Source organism: Cynocephalus volans, chromosome 8 (assembly GCF_027409185.1).
Source record: "Cynocephalus volans isolate mCynVol1 chromosome 8, mCynVol1.pri, whole genome shotgun sequence".
Taxonomy (NCBI): domain Eukaryota; kingdom Metazoa; phylum Chordata; class Mammalia; order Dermoptera; family Cynocephalidae; genus Cynocephalus; species Cynocephalus volans.
In genome coordinates, this window is record NC_084467.1 from 7,862,992 (window position 1) to 7,889,259 (window position 26,268).

A 26,268-nucleotide genomic window follows, 5' to 3' on the forward strand; every position below is an offset into this window, starting at 1 on the left:
CTCGGTTCAGATACTCTCCTCAGGTGCTCTATGAGCCCTGCACTCAGGATATTGTGATGTTCCTTGTTGTGATGTTGTGCAACCAGAACTACATCCGAAATCCATATCTGGTGGCCAAACTGGTAGAAGTCATGTTTATGACCAACCCTGCTGTTCAGCCACGAACCCAGAAGTTTTTTGAAATGATTGAGAACCATCCTCTCTCCACCAAGTTGTTGGTACCTTCCCTGATGAAGTTTTATACAGGTAGGTTCCAGCGTAGCGCATGGAAGCCAGACTTAGGCCAAGTCTCTAAAGCCAGTGGACAAAGTCACTGTAAACCTGTTACCTAATATCCTGACACCCACATACAAGCATGAGCTACTAATGCACAGCCAGCAGAGCATGGACTGTTTTCCCCTAACCAGGGGAAATATTACACTGACTGTGCCTACGTGCTGGTCTCGGGTGGTTCAGCAGCATCCACTGAGAGTCAGATGCTTAGCATTGAGATTCAATTGGTGACAACAGCACAAGTTGCTGTTTTTATCTGAGCAAAATTACATAGTTCATCTTAGCTTTGAACTTACAGGATTAGTTTCGTAACAATACAACCCAGAGTTTCCAAAGTGTGAGTAAAACTAGGGAGTTTGTTAAAAATGCTTATTTTTGAACCCCACTCAAACCAGTGGAATCAGGATTTCTGTGGGCCTCTGGGAGTTCGAGGATTCCTCTGTGCTCACAGTCATTCTCTCTGTCAACTGAGACCTGCTCTTGCTCATTTTGGGCCTATGCTGTCATCTCTTTTCACTTCAGAGGGTTTCAAGCATCTCTCAACCAGCTTTCTTTGTCACTATTGTTTTGTGGCATCTGATAAGAGTTACTCTCCTTCCTCAGCCTATTTTGTATCCTCTTAAATCTAAAGCAAGCACGGGGCCCTTTGAAGTTTTGTTAACATCCTTACTTTGGCAATAGCAGAGAACACTCCTGGTTGTAAAAGGCCCCTTCTTGGGTAAAAATCCTTTGCTTTCATCTCTTAGCCCTGATGGGGGACAAGTATAGGTCATTCAGGTACAAATGTGCATTACACTCATACAGGACAGGAGCTCGTGTGGTGCGCTGCACATAGCAGGTTTGGTGGGATTGAAAATCATTCAGCCTTTCTCAAATGATGAGGTACCACTTTTCACCCATCAGATTTATTTTTTGAATGAAAATACCCAGTGCTAACATGGTTGTAGAGAGATTAAGTAACCGGCAAAAGCCAATTTAATCTACCCTATAACCAGTGTGCAGAATTAGTGCAGTGAAGCTTTCATGAGAATGAAAATGGGTAAAGCCTTAGAAGGTGGTTTGTCAGTCCACTCCAAAACCCTTAGAATTTTTTACCTGCTTTTTATCAGTCAAGATGCAGTTAGGAAAACAAACATACCAGTTATTTTAATAGAGAATTTAATACAAGGAACTGGTCAGGTAAGTACTGGAAGACTGAAAAGGAACAAGAAAAGAACATCGTGGCAACCCAGAATAAAGGTGCAGGAAGCAGCCACCATCTATCCCTACGGCTGGGGGAGACAAGGAAGAGTCTGGGGTTATTAGAACCCAGCTGCCTGGATGAGGAGCTAGGACCTCTGAGGAAGGACATTGGCCAGCTGGTGCTCTGAGGGTGTGCCAGGTTGCTAGTTCTGGGGGTACGAGACAAAGCTGGAAACCGGAACCACCTGCTCCTGCTGGGATGGAGAACCAGCAGGAATGCCGAGGAGGACCAAATTCCTAGTCGCTCCTCCAATTGTCCAGGTCTCCCGCAGCGCCCCCTATTGGCGAACCTAACAGAGAGTCCGCCAGCAAAGGAAAAAAATCAGCTGAGTCCCAGCCCCCAAATCGCTAAGCCAAGCATAAAGAGAGACAACAGCTAAATAACCAGCATGCACTCTGATGTGTAAACTTAATTTCTAGTAATTTATTCTATGGAAATAATTATAAATGTCTGTAAATGTGTATGATGATATTCACCACAGCATTATTTATAATGCAGTGTAGTGAAATAATAAAAACAACCTAAATTTCTGCCAATTGTGAATAAGTTAAGTAAATTATAGTTTATCCATACAGTTGACCTATATGAGCCATGAACAGTAATGTGTTATTTACATTAAGTGGTTAAGTAACAAACAGTAAGGAAAATGTCACATAATGAAATAATATGTCCACATTTTCGGTATACAAAGATATGATAGAAAAATGTGGGAAGGATGTACACCAAACTATTAAATGATTTGGTTATTTTTGAATGATAGAATTATGAATAGTTTTATTTATTTTTCTTTATTATCTGAGATGCTTAATTTTTCTACAGTAAACATGTATTGTTAGTAAAAACAAGAACATTTTACTTAAATGTGTTTTGTACTCAGTGCCCTGGGCTTGTCATGTGGCTTCAGGATAAAGCGTGTGTGCACGCACATGCATGTACATTCATGTTCACCCATGTGCAGCAGGGCTGGGCCTTTGCTTATGAAACCAGTGGTGTGTCTAGCGGAGCGCCACTGGTAATGTTCCAGGAGCTGGTGAGTGAGTGGCTGCTGTTCTCTCTTTCCCCTCTGCCATAGAGCAGTGTGCCCTCTGGCCTGGACCACCTCTGTGATACTAATAATAATAATACTAATAATAGTCACCACTCATCAAGTACTTACTAATCCTTCCACTTAATCCACACAGCAGTCCTAAAGATGGGTACTATAAATATCTCCATTGTACAAATGAGGAAACTGAAGCTGAGAAGGTTGAGAACTTGCTGACGGTCAGCAGCTAGTGTGTGGCAGCACCCTCAGCAGTTGCACTTGAGCACAGGTGCTCCCGACTGCTGTGCTGTTCTTCCTACAGTTACCAGGGGAGTGACAAGACAGCCCTACGGTGGGGCATCACAGACACTCCCCCAAGTGTCCATCAACCTCATGTTAAGACCTGCTGATGAGGTCCTGACCCCTGAACGTGTCTCACTCTCAGACATGAATCAGAGTCACCATATACAAGCTCCTCTTACACCACAGAGACAGTATTCTAGCTTAGAAAACGCTTAAGCTCAAGTTTTGTTTGAAAAATACAATTAAGATTCAAAATAAGAGTACATTATTTTGTATCACAGCAGCCAGTTCCTTAAGGAACAGCTCTCAGAAATGGGAGAACACTGATAAGCAAGATTTACTTCAATACCGTTCTCTTCCCCAAAACCGATCGAATCGGCAAGGCCAGCATTAACCAAATAGATTCAGTCACTAAGTCATCAAGTATTTATCATGTGTGAAGATGCCAAATTCCTGCCATCATGGGTCAGACATTCTAGAATGTTGGAAGATCGACACTGGACAAATAAGTAAGAGACTTCGAGACAGTGAACGTGGGAGCAGGGCACAGAACTAAGAAGCGTTGTCAGGGAAGGTCTCCAAGGAGATGACATTGGAGTGATGCTGAAAATGAGACAAGTGACCTCTCTCTCCCTTTTCTCCGCCATCGTGGTGTGTGCAGTGGCTTCCCTTCCTCGCCATGTCTTCTCACAAGACTTTCAGGATCGAGCAATTGCTAGCCAAGAAACAAAAGCAAAATCGGCCCATTCCCCAGTGGATTCGGATGAAAACTGGTGATAAAATCAGGTACAACTCCAAGAGGAGACATTAGAGAAGAACCAAGCTAGGTCTATAATGAATTGCACAGGAGATGGCACACATATTTACCAGTTAATCAATATCACTGTCATCTTACCGTATCAAGCTGAAAATGTGGACATGTGGACATGTTTTATTGGGGAAATTGTTTCTATGCTCTGCACAAGTGGATTGATTTCATAATAAATATCTGGAACCTTTTGTTTGAAAAAAAAAAAAGGAAAGAAAATGAGACAAGCATGAGCCACGAGAGGATCTTGGTTTCAGTGTGGCAGGGAAAGGGGACAACAGTACAAAGGCCTTGAGGCCCAAGCAGCTTAATGAATCAAGAAAGAAGGCAGCAGGGAGACCTGCATGGGGTGCAGGTCAGCAGGGGTCTTGTTTATTTAAGGCCTGCTAGAACTAGGACTTGGGAATTAGAATTTGGGCTGATGTGATTTTGAGGGAGCATGAGGAGTGAATAAGAACAAAAAATGTTGGGAGAGCTGTATGTCGTGTAACAAGTTAGAGTAGTTACTTAGCCTCTGCTCTGTTCAGAATATAGTACAGATAGTATGTACAATTTTAGGTGATGGGGGCACAATGTCAGCCCCTGGTGTCTTTCTCTTGTGGGCTGTGCTTAAATCTCCATACTGTTCTTCACACTTTTATACAACTAATAAAATGACAGTTCATCTTAATGAATATACATAAGTATTTTCAGATCTTTTTATGAAAGGTGTAAATTATCTTATTCGTTTCTTTTTTAAATAACTATTTTTTGGTCACCAAAAAAAATTGTGTTCTTTGGGAAATACAGAAAATATCAAGAAGAAAATAAAAATCATTGATAATCTCTGCACTCAGAGAAAATCTGTTAGCATTTTGCTCTGTATTTTTTGTCAGTTTATACTTAAATATGATTGGACTCAACCTGTATTTTGTTTGGTAATCTGTGATTTTTCACTTAACATGTCACAAATTTTTTGTGTGTTCTCTGTTGGGCATTTGGATTATTTGTATTTTTTCTCTAACATAGATAATAGTTAAGCGAGTGTCGTTGGAGATCAGTGGTTGAACGTGTCTGTGCGTTTTCTTGCATAGGACTGGTGGGTCACAGTGATGGGCATAGTGACGGCTTGTGGCACATGTTGCCGGGTTGTCATTAGAGAGACTGCATCACCATTCATTCTCCTGAGCACACAGAGTGTGCCTGTTTCCCCACATTCTCACCCACACTTGGTATTGTCATTTTTGTAATGTTTGCCAATTTGATGGGTTAAAAATGGTAACTTATGTTAATTTTTTAATCTCTTTCATAAGCTTTATGGTCATCCCCTGACAGTTTTTCCTCTTTTTAAAGTTGTCATGAATTCTGGAATTTCTCATGCTTACGCTATTTACCATTTGGATAACCAAGTCCGATTTTTGTTCCATTTTAATACGTATAGGGATGGTGATCATTGGTAAATAAGTAATGCTACGTGGGGGGTTCACTGTACTTTTCTCTACTTTAGTGCATGTTTAATACGAAAGTATTTAAAATAATAGACACATTTAATAGGTACGTGGCCCTCAAAATTTAACTCAATTTTTTTTTCTGCTAAGGGATGCCCATTTGAAGTGCTGTGGCATTTCTATAAATTAATAAAATTGGGGAAGGTATGATAAGTCACCTTCTGGTCACTGGTGAGTCAATGCTATCCTAATGATGCCAGTTTTCCCAGCCCCATTCCTTTTGGTATTGTATTATTACCAGACCTTTATTGTGAAACTTTTGTCTTTAAAACTAGCTCATAATTTCTCTTCTGCCTTTTGTGTGACATATAGGCGAAATTTTACCAGATCTCTGACTTTGCAGATTTATATTCACTCAGTATCATTGTCGCAGCAATAACTGCATTTGGTAAGAGAGTACATCTCCCTCAGTCCCTTTGTCTTTCTTCTTTAGATGTTGAGCATACCGGAGCTACCAGCGAGTTCTATGACAAGTTCACAATTCGCTATCACATTAGCACCATTTTTAAAAGCCTTTGGCAAAACATCGCTCACCATGGCACCTTTATGGAGGAGTTCAAGTGAGTATTGGGCCCCTCATCTCACAGCTTGCTCTCTTGCAGATTGCAGGTAGGACTGCAGCTTAAAAAGCCCTCACGGCTGGGCTCTTGTTGACTGCTTGCTTAGTCTCAGCCTCCTGTAAGTTTACCGCATACTGCTGCGTGTTGGCGGGGTTACCTAAAGGTCTGTGCTTGCAAGGCATTGCTAAATTTTAGGTTTGTCCAGATATTTGGGGATGGGATACACGAAGGAAGATTCTATAAATATGCTGAAATGATGTGCTAACGTGCCTTTTGATGTTTCTGTGATTACAGTATTAAATGAAGTTGTCAGAACAACTGAAACGAGATCTCATAGTGTTCTTGAATATGATATCAAGCTTTAGAATTAGAAACGTTAGGCTTTAGATTTAGAAGCAGTTAGATTTGGGTGCTCATTTCAAGTATCATTCCTTGTAGTAAAGCCCTAAATCTTAACTAAAGACTTTTCATATACCTACCTGATATTTCAGGGACTGCTTAAACCTGGACGTTAGTAGTTCCATCTAAATTATCTGTCAGTGCTTTAAAAAGAAAGAAAGATGAAAATGTTGAACTCTTGAGTTATTTTTCAGACAAAATTTTATTCCATCTACTTGGATCTTTTTGCAACCCATGTTAAGCTCTTTGGTTAAGTCTGGCTATCACTTGTATTAGTCCATTTCTGTTGTTTATAACAAAATATCTGGAACTAGGCAATTTATAAGAAAATGAAATTTATTGCTCACAGTTTCTGAGGCTGGGAAATTCAAAGTCCAGGGAACACATTTGATGAAGTTCTTGGTGGTGACAACAGTGACAGCAGGGTATCACATTGCAAAAACGGCAGAGCAGAGAGATTAACCTCCTCATTCACTCTCCTTTTAAAGCCCTCCAAACCATGCCCATGACCACCATTTTTAATCCATTCGTATGGCATGGTCCTGTAATCTAATCACCTCTTCAAGGCCCCACCTTTCAATTACCATAATAGGATTTTGCACCCTGTTAACAGTTACAGTGGGGATTAAGCTTCCAATAAATGAACCTTGGGGGACATAATTCAAGCTTCAGTGAGTTTTGGGGGGACATAATTCAATACTACATTCTGCCCCTGGCCCCCCAAAACTCATGTCCCTTTCACATGCAAGTACATTCATTTCATCCCCAAAGTCTTAACTTGTTTCATCTCAGAAGTCCAAAGTTCAAAGTCATATCTGTGAAATCAATACATGTGATTACTTCCTAGATACAGTGGTGGGACAAACACAGGGTACATATTCACATTCCAAAAGGGAGAAATAGGCCAAAAGAATAGGTCCCAAACAACTCCCAAACCCAGCAGGACAGGTGTTAAATCTCAAAACTGGCAGATCAGGTACCTTGACTCCATGTTTGACATCCTCTGCACGCTGGTATGGGGGTTGGGTCCCCAAGTTCTTGGGCAGCTCTGCTTCTATGGCTTTCCTTGTCTCAGGCCATACTTCAGCTCTCCCAGGCTGGTGTTGCACGCTGGTAGCTCCACAATTCTGGGGTCTCCATGGCAGTCCCACTCTCACGGCTCTACTAGGCATGGCACTGGTGGGGTTTCTCTGTTGCAACTCCAACCCCACATTTACACTCAGCATTGCTCTAGCAAAGGCTCTCTGTGGTGATTCTGCCCCTGTCACAGATCTCTTCCTGGGCCCCCAGACTTTTCCATACATCCTTTGAAATCGAGGCAGAGGCTCCCAAGCCTTCACAGCTCTGGCATTCTGAGAACCTGCAGACAAAAAACCATGCGGACACCACCAAGGCTTCCAGCTTGTATTTTCCAAAGCCAAGCGTCCAACCACACCTGGGGCCAATTTAGCCACAGCTGGAGAAGCCAAAACAACTGGGGTGCTGGTGCTAGAAGCAGCTTCCCAAGGTGGTTCTGGGCAGCGAGCCCATGGAGGGCGCCTCAGGCCTGTTCCCTAAGATCATTCTGTCTCCCAAGGCCTTTGGGCCTGAAATGGAAGGGTTGCCCCAGAGGCTTCTGCAATGCCTTCAGGGCCTTTTTTCTCCTCCTGAAAATCCCTTTCTTTTGCACTAATCTTAGCACCATCGCATTTTCCTTCTGAAAATGTTCTCTGCTTCTCTATCACATGACCAGGCTGTAAATTTTCCAAATCTTTATGCTCTGCTTCCCTTTTAAATTCTGGCTTTATGTTGTGGCCTTGCCACCATAACTAAGCACAGGCTTAACAAGTGGCCATGCGAATTCCTGAATGCTTTGCTGCTTAGAAATTTCTTCCACCAAATACTCTGGTTCACAGTTCCTAAGTTCCAACTTCCACAAAGTCCTAGGGAACAGACAGAATGCAGCCAGGTTCCTTGCCAGTTCACAGCAAGGGTGTTCTTTTCCCCACTTTCCAATAATCACTTCTCATTTACATCTGAGACCTCCTTAGAATGGTCTTTACTCCACATTTCCGTAAGCATTCTGGTCACCACCATTTAACCAGTCTCTAAAACATTCCAAACGTTCCCTGGTTTTCTTGTCTTCTAAACTTTCACCAGCACCTAGGCTTTTTCTAGCCCATTCCCCCACATTTCTCCAGCCTCTCCTCAGCACCCCATTCCAAAGCCACTTCCACATTTTTAAGTATTTGTTATAAGCAACACCCCACTTCTCTGGTACCAGTTTTCTGTATTAGTCTGTTTCTTTTGCTTATAACAAAATACACAGAATGGGGTATTTTGTAAGAAGACAAAATTTATTGCTTAGTGTCTGAGGCTGGAAAGTCCAAAGTCCAGGGAACACATTTGATGAAGTCCTTGGTGGTGACAGCAGTGACAGCAGGGTATCACATTGAGAAAATGGCAGAGCGAGAGCAGAGAGAAACCACATTCACTCTCCTTTTAAAGCCCTCCAAAACACGCCCATGACCACCATTTTTAATCCATTCACTATGGTGTGGTCCTGTAATCTAACCACTTCTTCAAGGCTCCACCTTTCAATTACCATAATAGGATTTTGCACCCTTTTAACAGTTAGTGGGGATTAAGCTTCCAATAAATGAATCTTGAGGGACACAATTCAAGCTTCAGTGAGTTTTGGGGGGACATAATTAAATCCATTACACTTGTTAACTGAGTTACTAGTCAGTAATATACGAGGGTACTTCAAAAAGTTCATGGTAAAATAGAATAAGAAAATAATATGAGTCTTTCCAGGAAGTTTTTGAAGTCCCCTCGTATGTACCACCAGTGGTGTAACCATTTGTTAGTTGGCTTTCTGTGGAGTAAACTCTCTGTTAACTCTTTGTTTCCATCTGTGTTCAGAATTCTGTTCTAACAAAAGCTTAGCATGAGTTTAGGACACCAGGCAGGCCCATGGCTTGATCTGTGTGGTGCCAGTTGAGAGTGCTTGCGCTGAACTTGGCATGGCCCTGAAGTGGGGGCCTCCTGCCTTCCTTCACAGGAGCCTCTTCCCTGGGCATGGGCTTGCCACCCCTGACTGCACACGTGTAGGTCCTGAAGTCTTGCTTCTCTTCCCTCTTCTCTCTATTAATCTGGCAGTACAGACTCTAACAGAGGAAGGCCCAGCTATCTCAGTTCACCTGCAGATCCCTTCATTATAGCATGATCTGTAGAACAGTTTCTTAGATTGGAAGTTTCAAGTTCTATAAAGTAAGTTAATATCCTACTTTACCAATGTACAGGTTCCGGTTTTTCTTCAATGTGTCTTTAGAGAATAACTATCAGTAGTTCTCTTGTCTCTGACATGTGGGTAATTATTTGTGCTTTCTTTATATCTTGGTGAGTGTAAGCCTATTTCCTTTTATAGTCTGGAAGAGTGTTTTCTCTACATGAAAACATTGAGGGAATGAGCCAGGGACGTGCTGGTAAACTTGCTGCTGGGGGATGTGGGGGTAGTCAGCATTTGGTGTGAATACTTCCACTGTTGTCAAATTTAAGCTGCCAAGGGAATCAGCTCACAAAATTCTGGAATATTTAGCAATCAGCTCTCATGAGCCAGGCAAGGTAGCTCCAACACACCGCTGGAATGAGCTTATCACAATTAATGTAAAGGAATCACACAATCTAAAGAGAGACTTGGTAGTCCTGAGCTCCATGGTCCGTGCCTGCATTGTGCCGAGGCAGGCAGTCTGAGGGGTGGGATGGCTGGCACTCTGGGTGGAGGCTGGTTTTCTCTGGGATGTGCTGTGGCATTTTGCTCGGGGGAGATGTATGACCATGTACGCTGTGATTGCCTTTTCAGTTCGGGGAAGCAGTTTGTTCGCTATATAAACATGCTGATAAATGACACAACGTTTTTGCTTGATGAAAGTCTGGAGTCTCTGAAGCGCATCCACGAAGTGCAAGAGGAGATGAAGAACCGGGAGCAGTGGGAGCAGCTGCCCCGGGTGAGGGCGCGGGCCGGCGCGGGCTGCGTCTGTGCGCCTGACGGCGTTCGTCCCGCTGACTGGTCACAGTCTTCCTACCTGTGGGCTTCCGTGAAATCGTATCCTAGGTTTGGGATAGGAAAAAACAAACATTTGATCTGAAGCTAAGAAATGAGAAGTCTTTCAAATGTGTCCTGAAAACTTCCTCCGCCTTTTTAATTTTAAAGGGCTTTTTTGGAGAAGAGTTCTCATTGCCTGAACATATTAAGATCTGGGAAAGAATTTGATTTGTTCATAGGATCTTCTCTAGACAACTGTGTGAATCACTCAGGATTCCAGTGGGGTTTTTTTCTTTCAGTTGATCTTGGTTTTCATATCCAGTTCATAATGGAAAAGAGGCCTGGTTTGCCAGGTTCCACGAGACATTCGTGCAGTGCCAGTGACGGCGTATTGCCTTTTCCCGGCCTGTATTGTGTTCATTAAGATGGTGCCTTAGTCAGTTATTAGGCCCTTGACAGCTGCTAGTGACTTCATATATTGGTTAGTTCTGTCCCCGGTATTGTCAAGCTCAGAATCAGAACTGCTTTCCAAAAGGTTCTCATGTCAAAGTGGGAAGGACTGCTTTTTCTTTACCGGCAGTAGCATTCTTGCAATGAAATATTGTTCAGGTTCTAATGTGGAGTCAAAAAATATCTGAAACATAGGACATTAAAGCACATTTAGGGAATGTTTTCATTCCAAGTATTCCTGCAGCTTTAATGAGAGTGTTACATCTTGCTCTAGCCAACGTGCTTAAACTACAAAAACATAAACCTTACACGGGGCTTTGTCCAGAGTCCATGAATGCTGGGTTTCCCCTGTGTCTGTGCCCCACGCTCCTGGGGCCCCTCTGAGTATATTCTGGAGCTAATGCAGTGGTGGTCATCTTTTTTCTTGGCACTGTACTGGCACCCACTGGCAGCCATCCTACCCGCTACCCTCATGTTCATTTCTGAACACACCTTCTGCAGTCTTGCTCCTGTGCCCTAAAACCTCCTGCCGCTACTCACTCGCTCAGGATGGAGTCAGCCCGGGCCTGATGCTCTGTGCCTCCCCAGTGCAGCTCTGAGAGAGCCTTCCAGGTTTACCTCCTGTTGCGGTCGGTTGGCACCAATCTGGACCAGCCTCTGGGCCTCTCAGAACATGCTGGGGAAACATAGGGCACAGTTAAAAGGGCCCCAACTTTGGCATCCAGGGTGACGTGAGTTTGAGAATTGGCACTGCCACTCACTAGAAGTTTCTTCATCTCTGTTTCCTCATCCATGAATCAGAGGGAACACCCACCTTGCAGGAACTCTGTGAGGAGGGAGGCTGGACGATGGGAAGGACATAGCTCAGGACTGACCCAGGTGCTCAGCATGTGCAGCTCATGCTGGGTCATTCGCCTGGAGACACTCCTGTTCAAAGTGCTCTTCTTTCCATTTTTATGTGTTAAAATCCTCCCCATGCTTTGAGTAGGGTCCGGTCCACGTGCTCCCTCCTGGTTGGCCTTCTCCAATGTGGCCGTTGCACCCACTTTATGCCACTCACGGTGCTTGTCGTGGGCCCTCTTGTGTGGTAGATGTTGGGGTGCAGGTTTATGGCACATTCTCTTGTTCACCGTCAGTCCCTGATAGCATCTGTTTGAGAGACAACTGAACAGATACTATTGATTTTTCTGTGTTAATGGATGAAAAAAGTCACAAATAATCCCTAACAGTGGTTATTTTAGAAATAATTTTTATTTGACTTTGAAGTCACTTTCTACCTGCCACCTCCCTGGTGGACTCCAGCGCTCAGTCCTCGGGCTTCTCTTTTTCCTTCCACGCTTGCCCCCCAGGCTAGCATTTCTCAATGAGGGTGCTAGTTGGAGTTTTGGTATAATAGTAACTCTTTATGATGAGAAACTGCCCTATACTTTGTAGGGCATTTAGCATCTCTTGTTCCCACCCGTTTAATGCCGGTGACTTGCCCGCATACCCCCCAGTTGTCAAGTACCCAGAAACACTCCCACTCATAACCTGATGCCCCTAGTTGAAGATCATCTGCTAACTGACCTTATCTGTTCTGAGGCTTTAAATATCTATATTCTAAAGGCTCCAAAATGTACCTCCCCAGCTGAGATCTCTACAGATCCAGACCTGTATAATCAGTGTTGACATGCCTGGCTACCTGATGGCCTAACAGGTGTCTCAAACTCAACTTGTCCAAAACTGAACCCTCAATGTTGCCCTCCAAATGTCCCCTCTGAGCCTGCCAAATCTCAATAAATGGCAGCTTTGTTCTATCCATTGCTCAGGCTCTATACTTTGGAGTTAACTTTGATTCCTCTCTCTCTCTCAGCAAATGCCCCTAGGCTCTATCTTAAAATATATCTGTTATCTGACCTCTTCTCACCACCTCCAGGCCACTGGCGTCCCTTCCCTGGATTACAACAGTAGCCCACTGTTTGGTCTCCCAGCCTCCATCCTGCCTGTGTCCATACCAGAGGGACGCTGGTGAAATCTTATTCTCCCATTGTCACTATGCTGCTCAAAGTCCTTCTGGCCTTCCCTTCTCAGAGTCAGATCCCAAGCTGTGGGTGTGGCCTGCAGGGTGCTGCGGGATCAGGCACCACCACACCTTTCTGCCCTCGTCTTCCACCCTGTCCCCTCCACCCACTCTGCCCCCACCACTCTGGCCTCCTTGCCCTTCCGCTGACATGCAAGGGCCTTCGCACCTGCTGTTCCCTCTACCTGGACCGCTATTCCCCAGGTTCGTGCAGACTCACTTCCTCCAGCTGTCCACTTAGATGTTACCTCCTCAGAGAGGCCTTCCCTGACCCCAACATCCCTGTTTCTCTCCCCTTACCTTGCTTTACTTTTCGTCATCACTGTCAGACTTAACTGTGTATCTCTTTGGGTATTTGTTTATTGCTTGTCTCCCTAACGGAATCTCAGCTCCATGCATGTAGGGAGCTTTGTGGTCCTGTTCTGCACTCCATCTCCAATGCCTAAAGGCGGGCCTGGCCTGTAGAAGGGCCTGGGTGATATTTACTGACGAATGACTGAGACACACAGACACACACGTAGGTAGGTCATGCCTGGCTGTTCTTGTGTCTTTCCTGATGCAGCCGTTCTTTCAATAGTCTCATTCCCGACCAGGGAGCAGAGGGGTGGGCCACCCAGCATCGCTGCAAAATCTCCTGCAGGCCCAAGCTGAAGCCTCTGGAGGGGACTCACTTGGCAACTTCAGCTATTCCAGCTCTCTCTTCCTGTCCCCTAAAGAAAAGGCCTCTGGGCAGATGTAGGAACTTAAAGCTTTGCTGATGAGTCTGTATTTTATCCATCTCAGAGCCTTCAGTGCTGCGCCTGATCTTACCCAGGAGTCACAGCCTGTAGCAGAATTGAGGCAGGAGGACGGTGCCAGAGGCAAACATAACGACAGTTGTGAGGGATGGCAGCCTGATGGTGTGGAAGGACAAAATTAGAAAAGCTGAGCAATTTATAGGCTCCTGGTGTAGGCGTGGAACCAACAGGCCCCAGTACCATAGCACAGCACATCTCACGTCTTTAAAGTAACGACTAAGTGAAGTTGTCATTAAGAGAAATGAACTGCCCGTTATTAGCACCAGTGTTTATCAGGTCTGAATATATTAGATTCACTCATCTCATCCTGCGTAGAAGTTGATGGTGACTTATTTTATAATTGAGGAAACTGAGGTTCATGGGAGTTAAAATAATACGCCATGGTCACCTGGCTCCAGGTCCTAAAGAGTTCTGATGCTGACAGGAGTAAACTTCAGTTATCTGGAAAGCTCACTGGTGGGTTCTTATGTCATTCCCTAAGTCTGTTGGCTTTACTGCACTTTCCCAGTTGTGAGCTGACTGTTTTTCCTTCGTGCTCAGCGTTTTGGTGAGCTGCTGAGCAGTACTGAGATTTATTTGGTGTCTGTTTCCTAGGATCAGCAGCAGGCCCGTCAGTCCCAGCTTGCTCAGGATGAAAGGGTTTCACGCTCTTATCTCGCCCTGGCGACCGAAACCGTGGACATGTTCCATATCCTCACCAAGCAGGTGCAGAAGCCCTTCCTCAGACCCGTGAGTAGAAACTGGAGGGTGTTTGTTTGGCCTGCTGGACTCCACACTCAGACTGTACTACTTATAACTTTATACAGTTGTTGAAATCTTGGAAATTTTAGTATCACAGCCACTGATAAGTGAAATTCTGTTACTGATTTTGATCCCAATTATGTTAATTGATACACACAGTATTCTATTGATAGACTGCTGTGAAAATGTCTAATGTCACTATGTAGTCTGTAAACAGTCACTTCCAAGATGACTTAATTCACTTTTTGCTTAGATAGGACATTAAATTATTAACATTGATGTTATAACATTTTTATCATTATTGATTTCTGTATTTATAGGAAAAGTATAAGGTAGCATCAATTGGAAATTGTAGTATATTAGGTAGAATATTTGATAACATGTACAATCTTCGGTGTTCATAGATGCAACTTTGTTACACTCAAGAAGCTGAAGGTTAATGACAGCCATAATTAGGGTTCATGGTACATCAAAGGTAGTCAAAATGTTTGGCCTTGACATGATTAATAAGACCTGGGTCCTGTTTCTGAAATTGAAACTGAGCAACATAACTGTTTTGACCACACCCAAGTGTTGAAGCTGAAAAGTGTTATGACGAGGCCAGGATAAGGGTGGGAGGAAGGCGAGAAAGGGACCTGAGTTTGCGCGGTTATTCACCTATATGGAGACAAGTTTATTTTACAATGGAATATACCTTTACTGCGTATTTCCTCTGCCGTGTGTACTCACTCTCACTTCTGTCCCGTGATTCATGGTATCATCTCCAGTAGAGGCATTATTGCCACACCCGGACCTGTGTGCAACTCAGAGCATCTCATATTTTTAAAGTAACGATGACTGGGCCGAGCCCGTGGCGCACTTGGTAGAGTGCTGCGCTGGCAGCGCGGCGACGCTCCCGCCGCGGGTTCGGATCCTATATAGGACTGACCGGTGCACTCACTGGCTGAGTGCCGGTCACGAAATAACGACAAAAAAAAATAAATAAATAAATAAATAAAAAATAAAGTAACGATGACTAAGTACAAGTTGTCATCACCAAGAGAAATGAACTGCCCTCGAGATGAATCTCTTCCTCTCGTTCCCCTTTTCATCCCATGGCTCTTCATAAACAGATTTCAGTGCAAGGGCAGTGGAACGTGAGACAAAACAGAGCTCACCATTCAGACACTTACTTCCCTTAAAGGAATTCCCAAAATGCAATTACTATTAACATTTTCTACAATGGCTAGATGGTAAATAGTTTAAAGGCATTGTGGGCTACATGGTCTCTGTGGCAACTACTCACTTCTGCTGTTGCAGCTAGAAAGCAGTCACAGACAAAACATAACAAATAAGCATGGCTGTATTCCAATAAAATTTTACTTGCAAAAAGAGGCATTGGGTTGGAATTGATCCACAGATAGTATTTTGCCAACCCCTGCACTAGATAGACCACGTCTTATCTTATGTTCACTGACTCTAGCAGTGGTACTATTTGACTGTTAGCAAGTAGGAAGCTGTAATAAATTATTTGAGACTGAATTGTCATAAAGCCTGCTTTTAGTTCTGCATCTTCATTTTGTAGAGGAAATTATTGAGAGCTAAGCCTAATATTCTCATGTCGGTTACAGTTAATTTTTTGCAAGGCCTGCTCATCAGCCCGGGCCATCTCTATGCCTCGGCCTGTTCGTTCCCCCTGGTCTTGCGCCCAGCCCTGCTTTGATGTTTCCATTTCCTTTGCTATGCTGCTTTTGCCAATTTACTGGCTGGCTCAAAACTCTCCTACTTCAAAAAAAAATTATATCACTCACTCCTTCATTTCACAACTTCTCACCAATTAGATACAGGAATACTTTGTGCAAAAGCAGATTCTTGAAAATCTGAGTAGAAGTTGAAGTTATAAATCCAATCATTACATCTCTTGAAAACCTTATTACCTGAAGGGAAGCTTTTGTGGCTCCCTTTTTATGGTCAGTGTTTAATACTCTCTAATCTAAGCCAGATTTTTCTATCTCAGCAAAAATACTTTAAGCAAAAATTTTTTTGCTTAAAGCGGTATATGCCCAACTGTGGCGGACACTGTCAACTTGTGGGGTTATTGCTTATTATTTTATAATTATTTTCTAGTTGTTTCATTTAAGTTTACTTTATCTCACTAGCTAGATTTTCAACTATTCAAGACATACATTTTATCTTTCTTTTGCGTTTCTTCTCTCTCTGTATCTGATAAATAAATAAGAATGGCATACACTGCCTGAACCGTCAGGGACTCTTGAAATTTATGGAAAAATAATGCATGAAATGATAGCTAGAAGAGCAGACTCAGAAACTTTTGCAACTCGTTTGATGATGGAATTATGAATAATTTCCCCTCTTTCACCTGTTTCTCAATGAATTTGGAGAGAGAATTGTTTTTAGAATTAAAAGCACGAGTTTAAAGAAAAGATTGGCCTTTTGTTGGCATTTATAAATATCCCATCAGCCTTCAACATTCCATTAAGTATTAGAATTATCAGATAAGAAATGGGGATAAAGAAAAGTTTGAATATAATGCTGTCCATCTTCAGTTTATGATACAGAGCACATATAAGGGATTGTTTGAAGATTAATCCAGCCAATTCCTATTCTTCCACTGAAATGAGAGTTTCTGGTCCTTCTCACTTGTCTCAGCAGCATGAATTGTCCTATTGTCCTGTGATTTCCTAGGAACTTGGACCCCGATTGGCTGCAATGCTGAACTTTAATCTTCAGCAACTCTGTGGCCCCAAGTGCCGTGACCTGAAAGTTGAAAATCCTGAGAAATACGGCTTTGAACCAAAGAAGCTATTGGACCAACTGACAGATATTTACTTGCAGCTGGACTGTGCTCGATTCGCTAAGGCCATTGCTGACGATCAGGTCAGTGCCAAGGGGATGAGGCCTTTTCACAGGGAGTCTGGGGTCCAGGCTGCTGACCTGGGCGGTGTGAGTTTACCTCTCTGTGGCTTCACCAGCAGATGCTGTGCAATTACATATCCACCCACCCTGGGTTTTCCCTCCTTGAAATGAAGGAAGATGATACTTTTCAAATTGTGGTTTGAGAAGTTTTTAGTGTGTAAATGTAAATAATGACCCCAGTGGCAGGGGGATTTGTCTGGTGTTGATGGAGATGAACTGGTGGTTTTCCTTTGGGCGCAATGAGCAGATTTGGCTCCCTGATCCTTTTCCAGCTGAGTTCTTACCCCGTCTTGCTAAGGGCCTTACTCAACAAACCAGTACATTCCCAAAAGAACCCGATTTTCTCAGGGAATCCAAATCTTCGTCCCAAGTCTGCTGCTGTAGTGCTGTCGTTATTTTGTGATCGTCCAGCTTTAAAGCCTCCTGTGGTTATCTTTACGTTCTTCCCTCTCCTTTATTCCTGTGTCCCCGGGGTCAGGTGTCTCGTGCTCTTCATTTCCGCAGCCTCCAGTTCAGTCCTAGCTGTCTCTGCCCGTGTGATCTTCCCCTCCCTGTCTGGTTTTCAGCATCATAATAGCCGGGGCTTATTAACCTGTACACGTCCTAACCACTTTGCACACTTTCACGCATTTAATCCTCACAAAATCCGATGGTGTTGATTCTCTTAAATTCCTCATTTTAAAATGAGGAAACTGAGGCACAGAGAGGTTACATATCTTGCTTAGGGTCACAGAGTTAGTGTCGGGTAGAGGCAGGGTTCAGTGTCTAGGCAGCCTGGGCCTGAACCCGTATTCTCAACCTCTCTGCTCTCCACTGGAAATGCCCAGAAGGCGCCATGCTTGTTTCTGTGTCTCTATCTTTGTTCACACTACTTACCTAAATATGACTCACGTCTCAGGGTGACCATCAGTAAGTGTTCTAAAAGGTTCTTTACCCGTATCTTATCCAAAGGAATAATGTTAAAGTAAAAGAATTGTAGGTACTTTGTACAAATTTATAGATTCTTTTTTTTGTGTGGCTGGCCAGTACGGGGATTTGAACCCTTGACCTTGGTGTTACAAGGCCATAATCTAACCAGCTGAGCTAACTGGCCAGCTCAAAAACAGCAGCTTTATCGAGCTATGATTCACACATGTAGGTGCTTTCTCATATAAGCAAGGGAAGTGGTCTTGACAAAGGACCTGCAATGGGAAAAAATACATGTCTAAAGCAGTTTTTCCATAAGTAGTAGTGATGAATGAGGAGGTTAGGAAACTATAGTTATTTGGGGGAAATGTTAAAATATGTACTGTTTTTCTAGCCTACCACTGTATAATACTGCACATATTTAGAAATGGAGGGTAAGTGGTAGTCTGTAGTGAGGGACAGAAAACAGAAGTGCTCACCTGTCAAGGTGGGGCCGTACAGCCCCCTGGAGCTGGGGATCTGCAGCCCAGCAGGAGGGCAGAGTGTGAAAAGTCCCCAGTGGCTCTTCCATTTGCACTGTAGGGAGCTTTGGAAGTTATTTAGCCTGCTCCCTCTTCTCCTGGTAGGTCTTGCTGTGCCTACAACAGGAAATGTAACTCAAGAAGCAAATGTAACACAAAGTTTGTGTACTCTTAGAGGAGTACAGCATACCCAGTGAGATGGTGAAAACCAAGTGGGTGACAAAGGAGTGTTCAAGCTGCCTTTCCTCAGTGACCAACAGAATGTCCCAGAATGTCCACACTACCTGGTAATGCCTGCGGATTGTGGTGGCACCTGTCTTGAGTCTTAGCAGTTTCTGCACAGTGGCACACAGGTCTCCTTGAATGTCTAAATAGCCTTGTTCTTCCAGACCCATGAAGCAAACATAGAGCATTTTCTGTTAACAGCATTTTCCAGTAAAAAAATAAAGAGCCCATCTGAAGCCATGCCTCTCCCATGCCGTCCTTCCTAAGTTGATAGCTCCTTCCTCTAACCTGCCAGTGACACATGCAGAGAAAAACATTCAGAGTGGGGCTTTTACTGCATTTTCCAGTGTGGTGTTTGTGCTAATTATTGGGCATTTTCTGTTTGTATTGGCCATAAGCTGATTAGGGGCCTACCTGCATGATTGTTTTAGAAGAAGCTTTTGGGGGCTAGAAGGGTAGAAGGCTAGAAAGCACCAGAGGAGGGTGGAAGAATTTCATTTCTCCTTTGGAAGCAGCAGTTTTGGTTTGGTTTGGTATGTCCTGTTCTCCTGGGAAGAAAAAGGAAGAAGAAAATGACAGCTCTGCAGGGAAAGAAACTGAGAGGCTTCTCTCCCTATGGACCAAGAGTGGGCTGAAGACAAGTGTCCAGGAGTGGGACAAAAAGGCGCTGGCATGAAGAGCCACTGAGCTTTACACTCACAGACCTGGGGGGAGAGCCCCACATCACAACAGTCGGTCCCTGGAGCTGAGAGAACCAGGATAGGGATATCTAGAGTGACTCTCCAGGTGGCATTGACGGCCCATCTGATTGTGCTTTTACAGGCAGACTCCAGTCCCACAGACAGACTGCACACCCAGCATTCGTGGAGCATTTTCTGTTAACAGTGTTTTCCATTAAAACATAAAAAGCCCATCTGAAGCCACACCTTTCCCATGCTGTCTTTCTTAAGTTAATAGCTCCCTCCTCTAACCTGCCAGAATATTGTCTGCGTCTCACAGTTTAGTACTTAATTTTCTTGTTTAATTTTTTCTCTTTTTTTTATTGAAGTGAAATACACGTAACATAAAATTAACCATTTTAAAGTACACAACTTAGGGGCTGGCCGGTTAGCTCAGTTGGTTAGAGCATGGTGTTGTAACACCAAAGTCAAGGGTTCAGATCCCTGTACAGGCCAGCCACCAACAAAAATAAAAACTGTACAATTTGGTGGCATGTAGTACATTCACAGTGTTGTGCAACCATCACTTCTATCTAGTTTCAAAACATTTTTATCACCCCAAAAGGAAAGCCGATACCCATTAAGCAGTCACTGTCTATTTCTCCTTTGCCCCAGCTGCTGGCGACCACTAATCTGTCTCTATTTTGTGTATTTTTGGATTTACCTACTTACCTATTCTGGATATTTCATGTAAATGGATTCATGCAATGTGTAACCTTTTGTGTCTGGCTTCTTTTGTTTAGCATGATGGTTTTGAGGCTCATCTGTGTTGTAGAATGTGTCAATACTTCATTCCTTTTTATGGCTGAATAATATTTCATTATACGTATCTACCATGATTTGTTTATGCATTCATCCATTGGTAGACATTTGAGTTGTTTCCACCTTTTGGCTGTCGTGGATAGTGCTGCTATGAACATTCATGTAAAAGTATTTGTTGAAGACCAGTTTTCAGTTCTTTTCGGTATATACTTAGGAGTGGAATTACTGGATCATATGTTAATTTCATGTTTAACTTTTTGAGGGATCTCCAGCCTTTTCCAAAGCCACCATTTGGACATTCCCACCAGCAACATACAAGGATTCAAATTTCTCCACATCCTCCCCAACACTTGTTAATTTTCTGTTTGTTTGTTTGTTTAATAGCCATCCTAGTGGGAGTGAGGTGGTATTTCATTGTGGTTTTGATTTGCATTTCCCTAATGACAAAGAGTGTTAAACATCTTTCCATTTCCTTGCTAGCCATTCCTATATCCTTTGCCCATTTTATAATTGGGTTGTTTGTGTTTCTATTTTTGTGTTGTAAGAGTTCTTTATATATTCTGACTACTAAACCCTTACATGATTTGCAAATATTTCCATGTTTAGCTTTGTAACCACTCTGTAAGATCCTTAAGGTCAGAAACAACATCTATGCGGCTTCTTGGATGCCTGTCACCCCAGACTTGAAGAAATAAGTATTTGGTTGATTCATTGATGCTGCTGCTGAGGCTGAATGCCATGTCCCCTCATTACAAATCCCCTTTAATTTCTGATAATGCTCACTACACTGCTGCATCTTAGAAACTGACTTACAAGCAAGCACAAGTCAATTGGTTAAACTTGTCATCTTCTGAGAAATAGAGCGGGTGATGTTTTATGAGGTTAACAAATGGGCTAAGAATCAGCTACTTGTTACAAAGAGAAGTTCGTGGTGAAATAGAGTCTGTAGCAGCGCCCACACCAACCTTCAATACTTCTCTGTGCATTTTTGCTCTTCCTACATTTTACTATAATCTTTCAGCCATTTGTCTTCTGTGGCTTTACCTGGCTCAAAAGAAGTAAGCACTGAATTCAGTATTATTGAGTTAATGTAATGATTTAGCTTTAGAAAACTATAGCTGAGGCTCTCTGAGCTTTTCAGGGTTCTCGAAGATGGCCTGTAGGATTATTGCGAGGCCCAACCACCCTGCTACCACTTCACCCTTTTCTGTGTTTTCCCCTTGGTTGCATGGTTAACAAGGGGCGTGGGTGTGCATAGAGAGACAGAGCGAGTGTGTTTGTGCACTTATTTAGAAACTGAAGTTAAAAAAAGAAAGAAGAAAGGTTGGGGAATTTCAAGCCAGTGCTCTAAAAGAACACAAGTATTGAGATGAATTCCTGCTCTGGATTTCAGTGTGAATCCACAGATAAAAATGACAGATCCCACTGTTAAGAGTGAAAGCTCAGGGGAGCAAGAACATGAACCAGGCCCCCACAGTAAAGTAGATCCTGAAGGCAGGAGCTGTTCTTCCAGGCCTTGCCTGCTGCGGCAGCAAGAGTCCTGACCCAGCAGAAGGGACAGTGTGGGCCCAGCTGGCCCTGCCGCTGCTGGCGCTGGGGGGAGGGGCATTGGGGAAGGGCGTGCTTTGGAGTTGCAATTGACACAGCCCAACCACAGCAGGCTGGCTAGCACCCAGCCCTGTGCCTGTGACACACTTGTTAATTCTTACTGCCTTGCAGTCTTAGGGTAAGTGAGAGATGGACAAACAGACAATCCTCTCTCCATTTGGGGGGTGGGGTCACAAAGATGAACAAAGCCTGAAACACTGACACTTGTTTATTTAACAGTGGAACTTCATTTCAGTCTAAATTTTTTGGTGTTACCCAATATGATTAGAGATCATGGTCCCATCATAGGGTCTCAGATTTAATCATTCCCCTCCTCTATTTGTCTCATTGTCATTAAATCAACAAATAGCTACTGTTTTGCTATAAATGCAGAATATGATATACTTTGGTATTTTGTAGTGGCAGCAATTTACATGAATCAGGCACCTGTGAGGTAGGTGTTACTATACCCACTTTACACCAAAGGAAATTTGCTCTGGAGAGTTGGAGATTTGCCTAAGGCCACTTAGCCGGTAGGTGGTAGAGCCAGAATTCACATCCAGGTTTGTCTGGGTCCATGCTGGGCACTTGTGTCTAATCGCCACTTTCCCTCTCAGGGACACAAATCATGTCTGTTCCCAGACCCATTCACCCATTTATCAGGTGGTCTAATGACAGCAGAGCACCTGACATTTGATAGTGTTGAACTAAGTGATCTTAAAGAAGGATTGATCGTGAGTGGGAGAAAGCTCCTTTTGAGTATAAACAATATTGGGTTTTTTTTTTTACCATGTTTATCTTTTTGGAAGAGAGCTGAAATTTCCACCTCCCTTCAGGCTGCTAGGGCACTGTGCCCCGCAAGGACTGAAACAGTCTAGATTTCCTTCTCTTTTTAATGTTTAAACTTTAAAAGAAATGCACGCTAGCTGTGAAAATCAAAGTCACAACTCCCCATTTGCCTCAGTCCCACAGCCCGCAGCAGAGGCAGTGACCTCGCACGACGTGGCGCGTGTTGTTCTGTCTTTCTCTATACGTTTATAAGTGTAAAAAGTATATACTTTTATGTGGCTATAAATGCATAAAAGACTGGAATAAATATAATATATAATTACATATAATTTTAGGCCTTTTTTAGGAGGGAAAAACAAGACCACAAGTGGATCATAGTTTGGATATTTTCCGCAGCTTGCTTTTTCTACCTAAAATATATTCATGCCTCACGTTGCCTTTCCTCATTTGCAGAGATCCTACAGCAAGGAATTGTTTGAAGAAGTTATTTCAAAGATGCGGAAGGCAGGGATCAAATCCACAATAGCAATCGAGAAATTTAAACTTCTTGCTGAGAAAGTGGAGGAGATAGTGGCCAAGAACGCGCGTGCAGAAATCGACTACAGTGATGCTCCAGACGAGTTCAGAGGCAAGTAGACCCGCCTTTTTCATGCTGAAGTCTTTGATGTGAGTTTACTTGAAATATGTAACATTAAATGAGTACGTACTGTGCTTTTCATTTTTTAATGGTGTGCGGTAGTTGCTCTTTGAAACACCTTGTCTGAAATTATATTTGCCTATTTTTAGCTTATACAGTAAATGAAAAGGAGATAATGTTCTTAGCCTGATTTCAAACCAGATAACAACCCTGAGGATTTTAAGGCCAGTGTTGCCTTTGCAAGGGAGGATTCACATTTTCAAAGAAGAATTCCAAGAAGTCCTAAGACAAAGGCACCTGTTGTGGGGCCTGCTGCTGTGTCTGTCCTAGTGTCGTCTTTGTCTTTCTCCTCCCAGCAGTAGCTGACAGAAGACGATATGTGTGCCTGTATCTAATGCTGATTTCCTTCTAAACTTGGGGGCCCAGTGAGGGTCATTCGATTGCTTTTCATTTGGATATATTTTCCACTGGTAGGAGAGGCTTTGCGTTGTTTTCTTTTTCAGTTTTAGGCTCCATTGTTAGACTGGAGTTTGCTTTGCTTTGTCTCTGCAGACCCTCTGATGGACACCCTGATGACCGACCCCGTGCGGCTGCCCTCCGGCACCATCATGGACCGCTCCATCATCCTGCGGCACTTGCTCAACTCCCCCACGGACCCCTTCAACCGGCAGACGCTGACCGAGAGCATGCTGCAGCCAGGTAGAGCTGCGGCGCCGGCGCAGTGCTGGGAAGTGGAGCCCAAGCCACGTGTCGGAGATTAAGCGAGAGAGGGGAATTGATCAAACCCAGAAACTACCTGGTTTATGACACTTTTGATGGAAAAGACACAAATGCTCTTTGCTCTTTTTCACTATAGACAACTAGTCTTTCCTTCCCATGTCCTCTTTCTTCTGCGGTCTTCAGCTTAGGGAGGGAATGAATGGCCCTTTCTTTCCATTTACACAGAGCTGCGAGCATCGTCTCTCAGGAAGAGCCCTCCCATCTGGGCATTAATCCTCCTGTCTTTTTCTTTCCTCAGTGCCAGAACTGAAAGAACAGATTCAGGCATGGATGAGAGAGAAACAGAACAGCGATCATTAAGCCGTCCCCTTCGCCCACCCTCTGCTGGACACGGCCACGGCGGGCAAGGCAGGCAGCAGCAGCATCCATGGTGAAACTGCTGTTCACGTGTTGGAGGCCAGATGTGGCAGAACACCCCGAGAGCCCACCCAGAGCGACCAAACGGAAGAGATGTGAAAGGACATGAATGCGAAGAGGAGCCCGATTCCTGTACATATATTTAAGTGACAAACATAATCAAAAGCTTGAGGGACGAGTTTTACAATTGCTTGTGTAATAAAGCACGTCCTTCATATGTCACAATTTGGGGCTTTTGCAATGGAAGTCTTTTAGTGGTGACCAGTGGGTCTGGGCAGCAACCCCCTTCATCTTTTTTTTTTTTTTTTAATCCGGTATCCGTTGATTTGATTGTGGTTAGAGAACCTTGGACATTTTGCTGCTAAAGAATCTTTCCCCTTCCTGCCCCTACTTGCACTGCTGTGGATTTTTTTAAAGAGAAGCAAAAACAAAAATAAACTCCTTTCCCCGCCCCGCCAACATATATTCTGTGAGATAACTGTGCCTGCGACAAAGTGTTAATCCTGGGATCGTATTTTTATATCATATTCACATATTTGTTTTTTTAATTGGTGTTAGATGACATGATTAATAAAAAAGGCAAGATATTTTCAGAATTTGAATTTCAGTTTTTATTTTTTTTTCTTTAGAAATGTCCCTTTTAAATTTTTTTATTCTAAACAAAATGAAGAGTATCCTGTTGCTCTGGTCCTTGCAGTAAGCCCTCTATTTGGGATCTAAGGAGCAGTTGCAGCAGAGGACAGTTTGAGTATATCAGGACTTATGTGACTTATAGGTTTTGGTGGGGAGGGGGAGGGTTGGTTTTTTTAATGCTGCGTGACAGTTCGAAACCTTTACAGTTATCCTATGAGGGTAAATTAATTCCTCAACCCTTGAGTCTGTGAGTTCGAGGCAGGGGTCATTTGTATGATGTGTCCTTTGGGGTTCGACCTTACCAAAGCAAAAAAGGGTGCAAGAAATGTGGAAGGATGTCTGCTTGTTTAACACACACACAGACACAGCCACACCCACACACACAAGCATAAGACCTTTTGTATTACTGCTCCCTACTTAACATACTTGAATTCTTGAATTTCCTTTGGGGTAAAAAAGGAAACCATAAAGTGTTTTGAAGAAATTAAATCTATAAAAACATACTTTTTTTCTTTTCCTTTTTTCCCCCTCCACAGACAATGTCCTCTGTTCAGTTCCTAACGCAAACTACAATAAATGGTGATACACGTTCAGAAGGAATTTTCTTTGAGTCTCTTTTCTTTTTGTGGAAAAAAAGTGTGGGGGGTTGGTAAACAAGAGCCAAATGAGTTTGCAAGCCTGGATTATCTGCTCTGGAGCCAATTAGGATTGCTGTTTTTAAGATACAACTTTCCCCTTCGTGTCAGTCCTGATGCTACATTTGGTTCTCATTTCATTTCACTGTTTGCTGGTTTGAAGGGGGTGAGCCTTGGCATGTTCCATCTTCTGCCCTTCTCCAGTTGTCACCCTACTCAGATATCTTTTCCCTGACCTTCAAGACTCCTACTCAAGCCCAACCCATTTGCCTTAGCGTTTTCTTAGGCACTTCAGTTTACAAAACTGTTTCTACCAGCTCATGAAATAATGACAGTAACACTTGATGGCAAGCACTTCTATAGCATTTCCTGTGCGCAGGGCACCACGCAAAGGCCTTGACCCTAATGGTTTCGTCCTCTAGGAAGACAATACTATTATCTCTGCTTGGTTTTTTAAAAATAAGTCAGGGTGTGGGATGTGCAGAGGTTAGGTAGCTTGCCCACTGTCACCTGGCTGGTTAGTTGAGGAGCAGATAGCCAGCCTCTTATGTCTGCTCCTTCACTAGAGCCCATGTGGACTTAATCACTTTTTTTTCCCCCAAAAATACAATGTATTTGTTATAGCAAAAC

At 43.4% G+C, this 26,268-nt stretch overlaps 2 protein-coding genes across 3 annotated transcripts in view; both read left to right on the top strand.

The window, feature by feature from the left end:
• The window catches only part of UBE4B (ubiquitination factor E4B), a 123,767-nt gene extending 98,149 nt beyond the window's left edge, over positions 1–25,618 (top strand). For both annotated transcript variants that reach the window (XM_063104746.1, XM_063104747.1), the window contains 8 exons: positions 11–246; positions 5,572–5,698; positions 9,942–10,086; positions 14,025–14,159; positions 16,857–17,048; positions 23,050–23,224; positions 23,786–23,932; positions 24,252–25,618. In XM_063104746.1, the coding sequence (XP_062960816.1) occupies positions 11–246; positions 5,572–5,698; positions 9,942–10,086; positions 14,025–14,159; positions 16,857–17,048; positions 23,050–23,224; positions 23,786–23,932; positions 24,252–24,313 (1,219 nt within the window). In that variant the 3' untranslated portion in view covers positions 24,314–25,618. The remainder of the gene's footprint in view (positions 1–10; positions 247–5,571; positions 5,699–9,941; positions 10,087–14,024; positions 14,160–16,856; positions 17,049–23,049; positions 23,225–23,785; positions 23,933–24,251) is intronic.
• On the top strand, positions 3,523–3,654 carry LOC134383112 (putative ribosomal protein eL39-like 5). Its single transcript, XM_063103843.1, has one exon. It carries the CDS (start codon positions 3,523–3,525, stop codon positions 3,652–3,654), a length of 132 nt encoding a protein of 43 aa, XP_062959913.1.
• Positions 25,619–26,268: the final 650 nt, after the last annotated feature.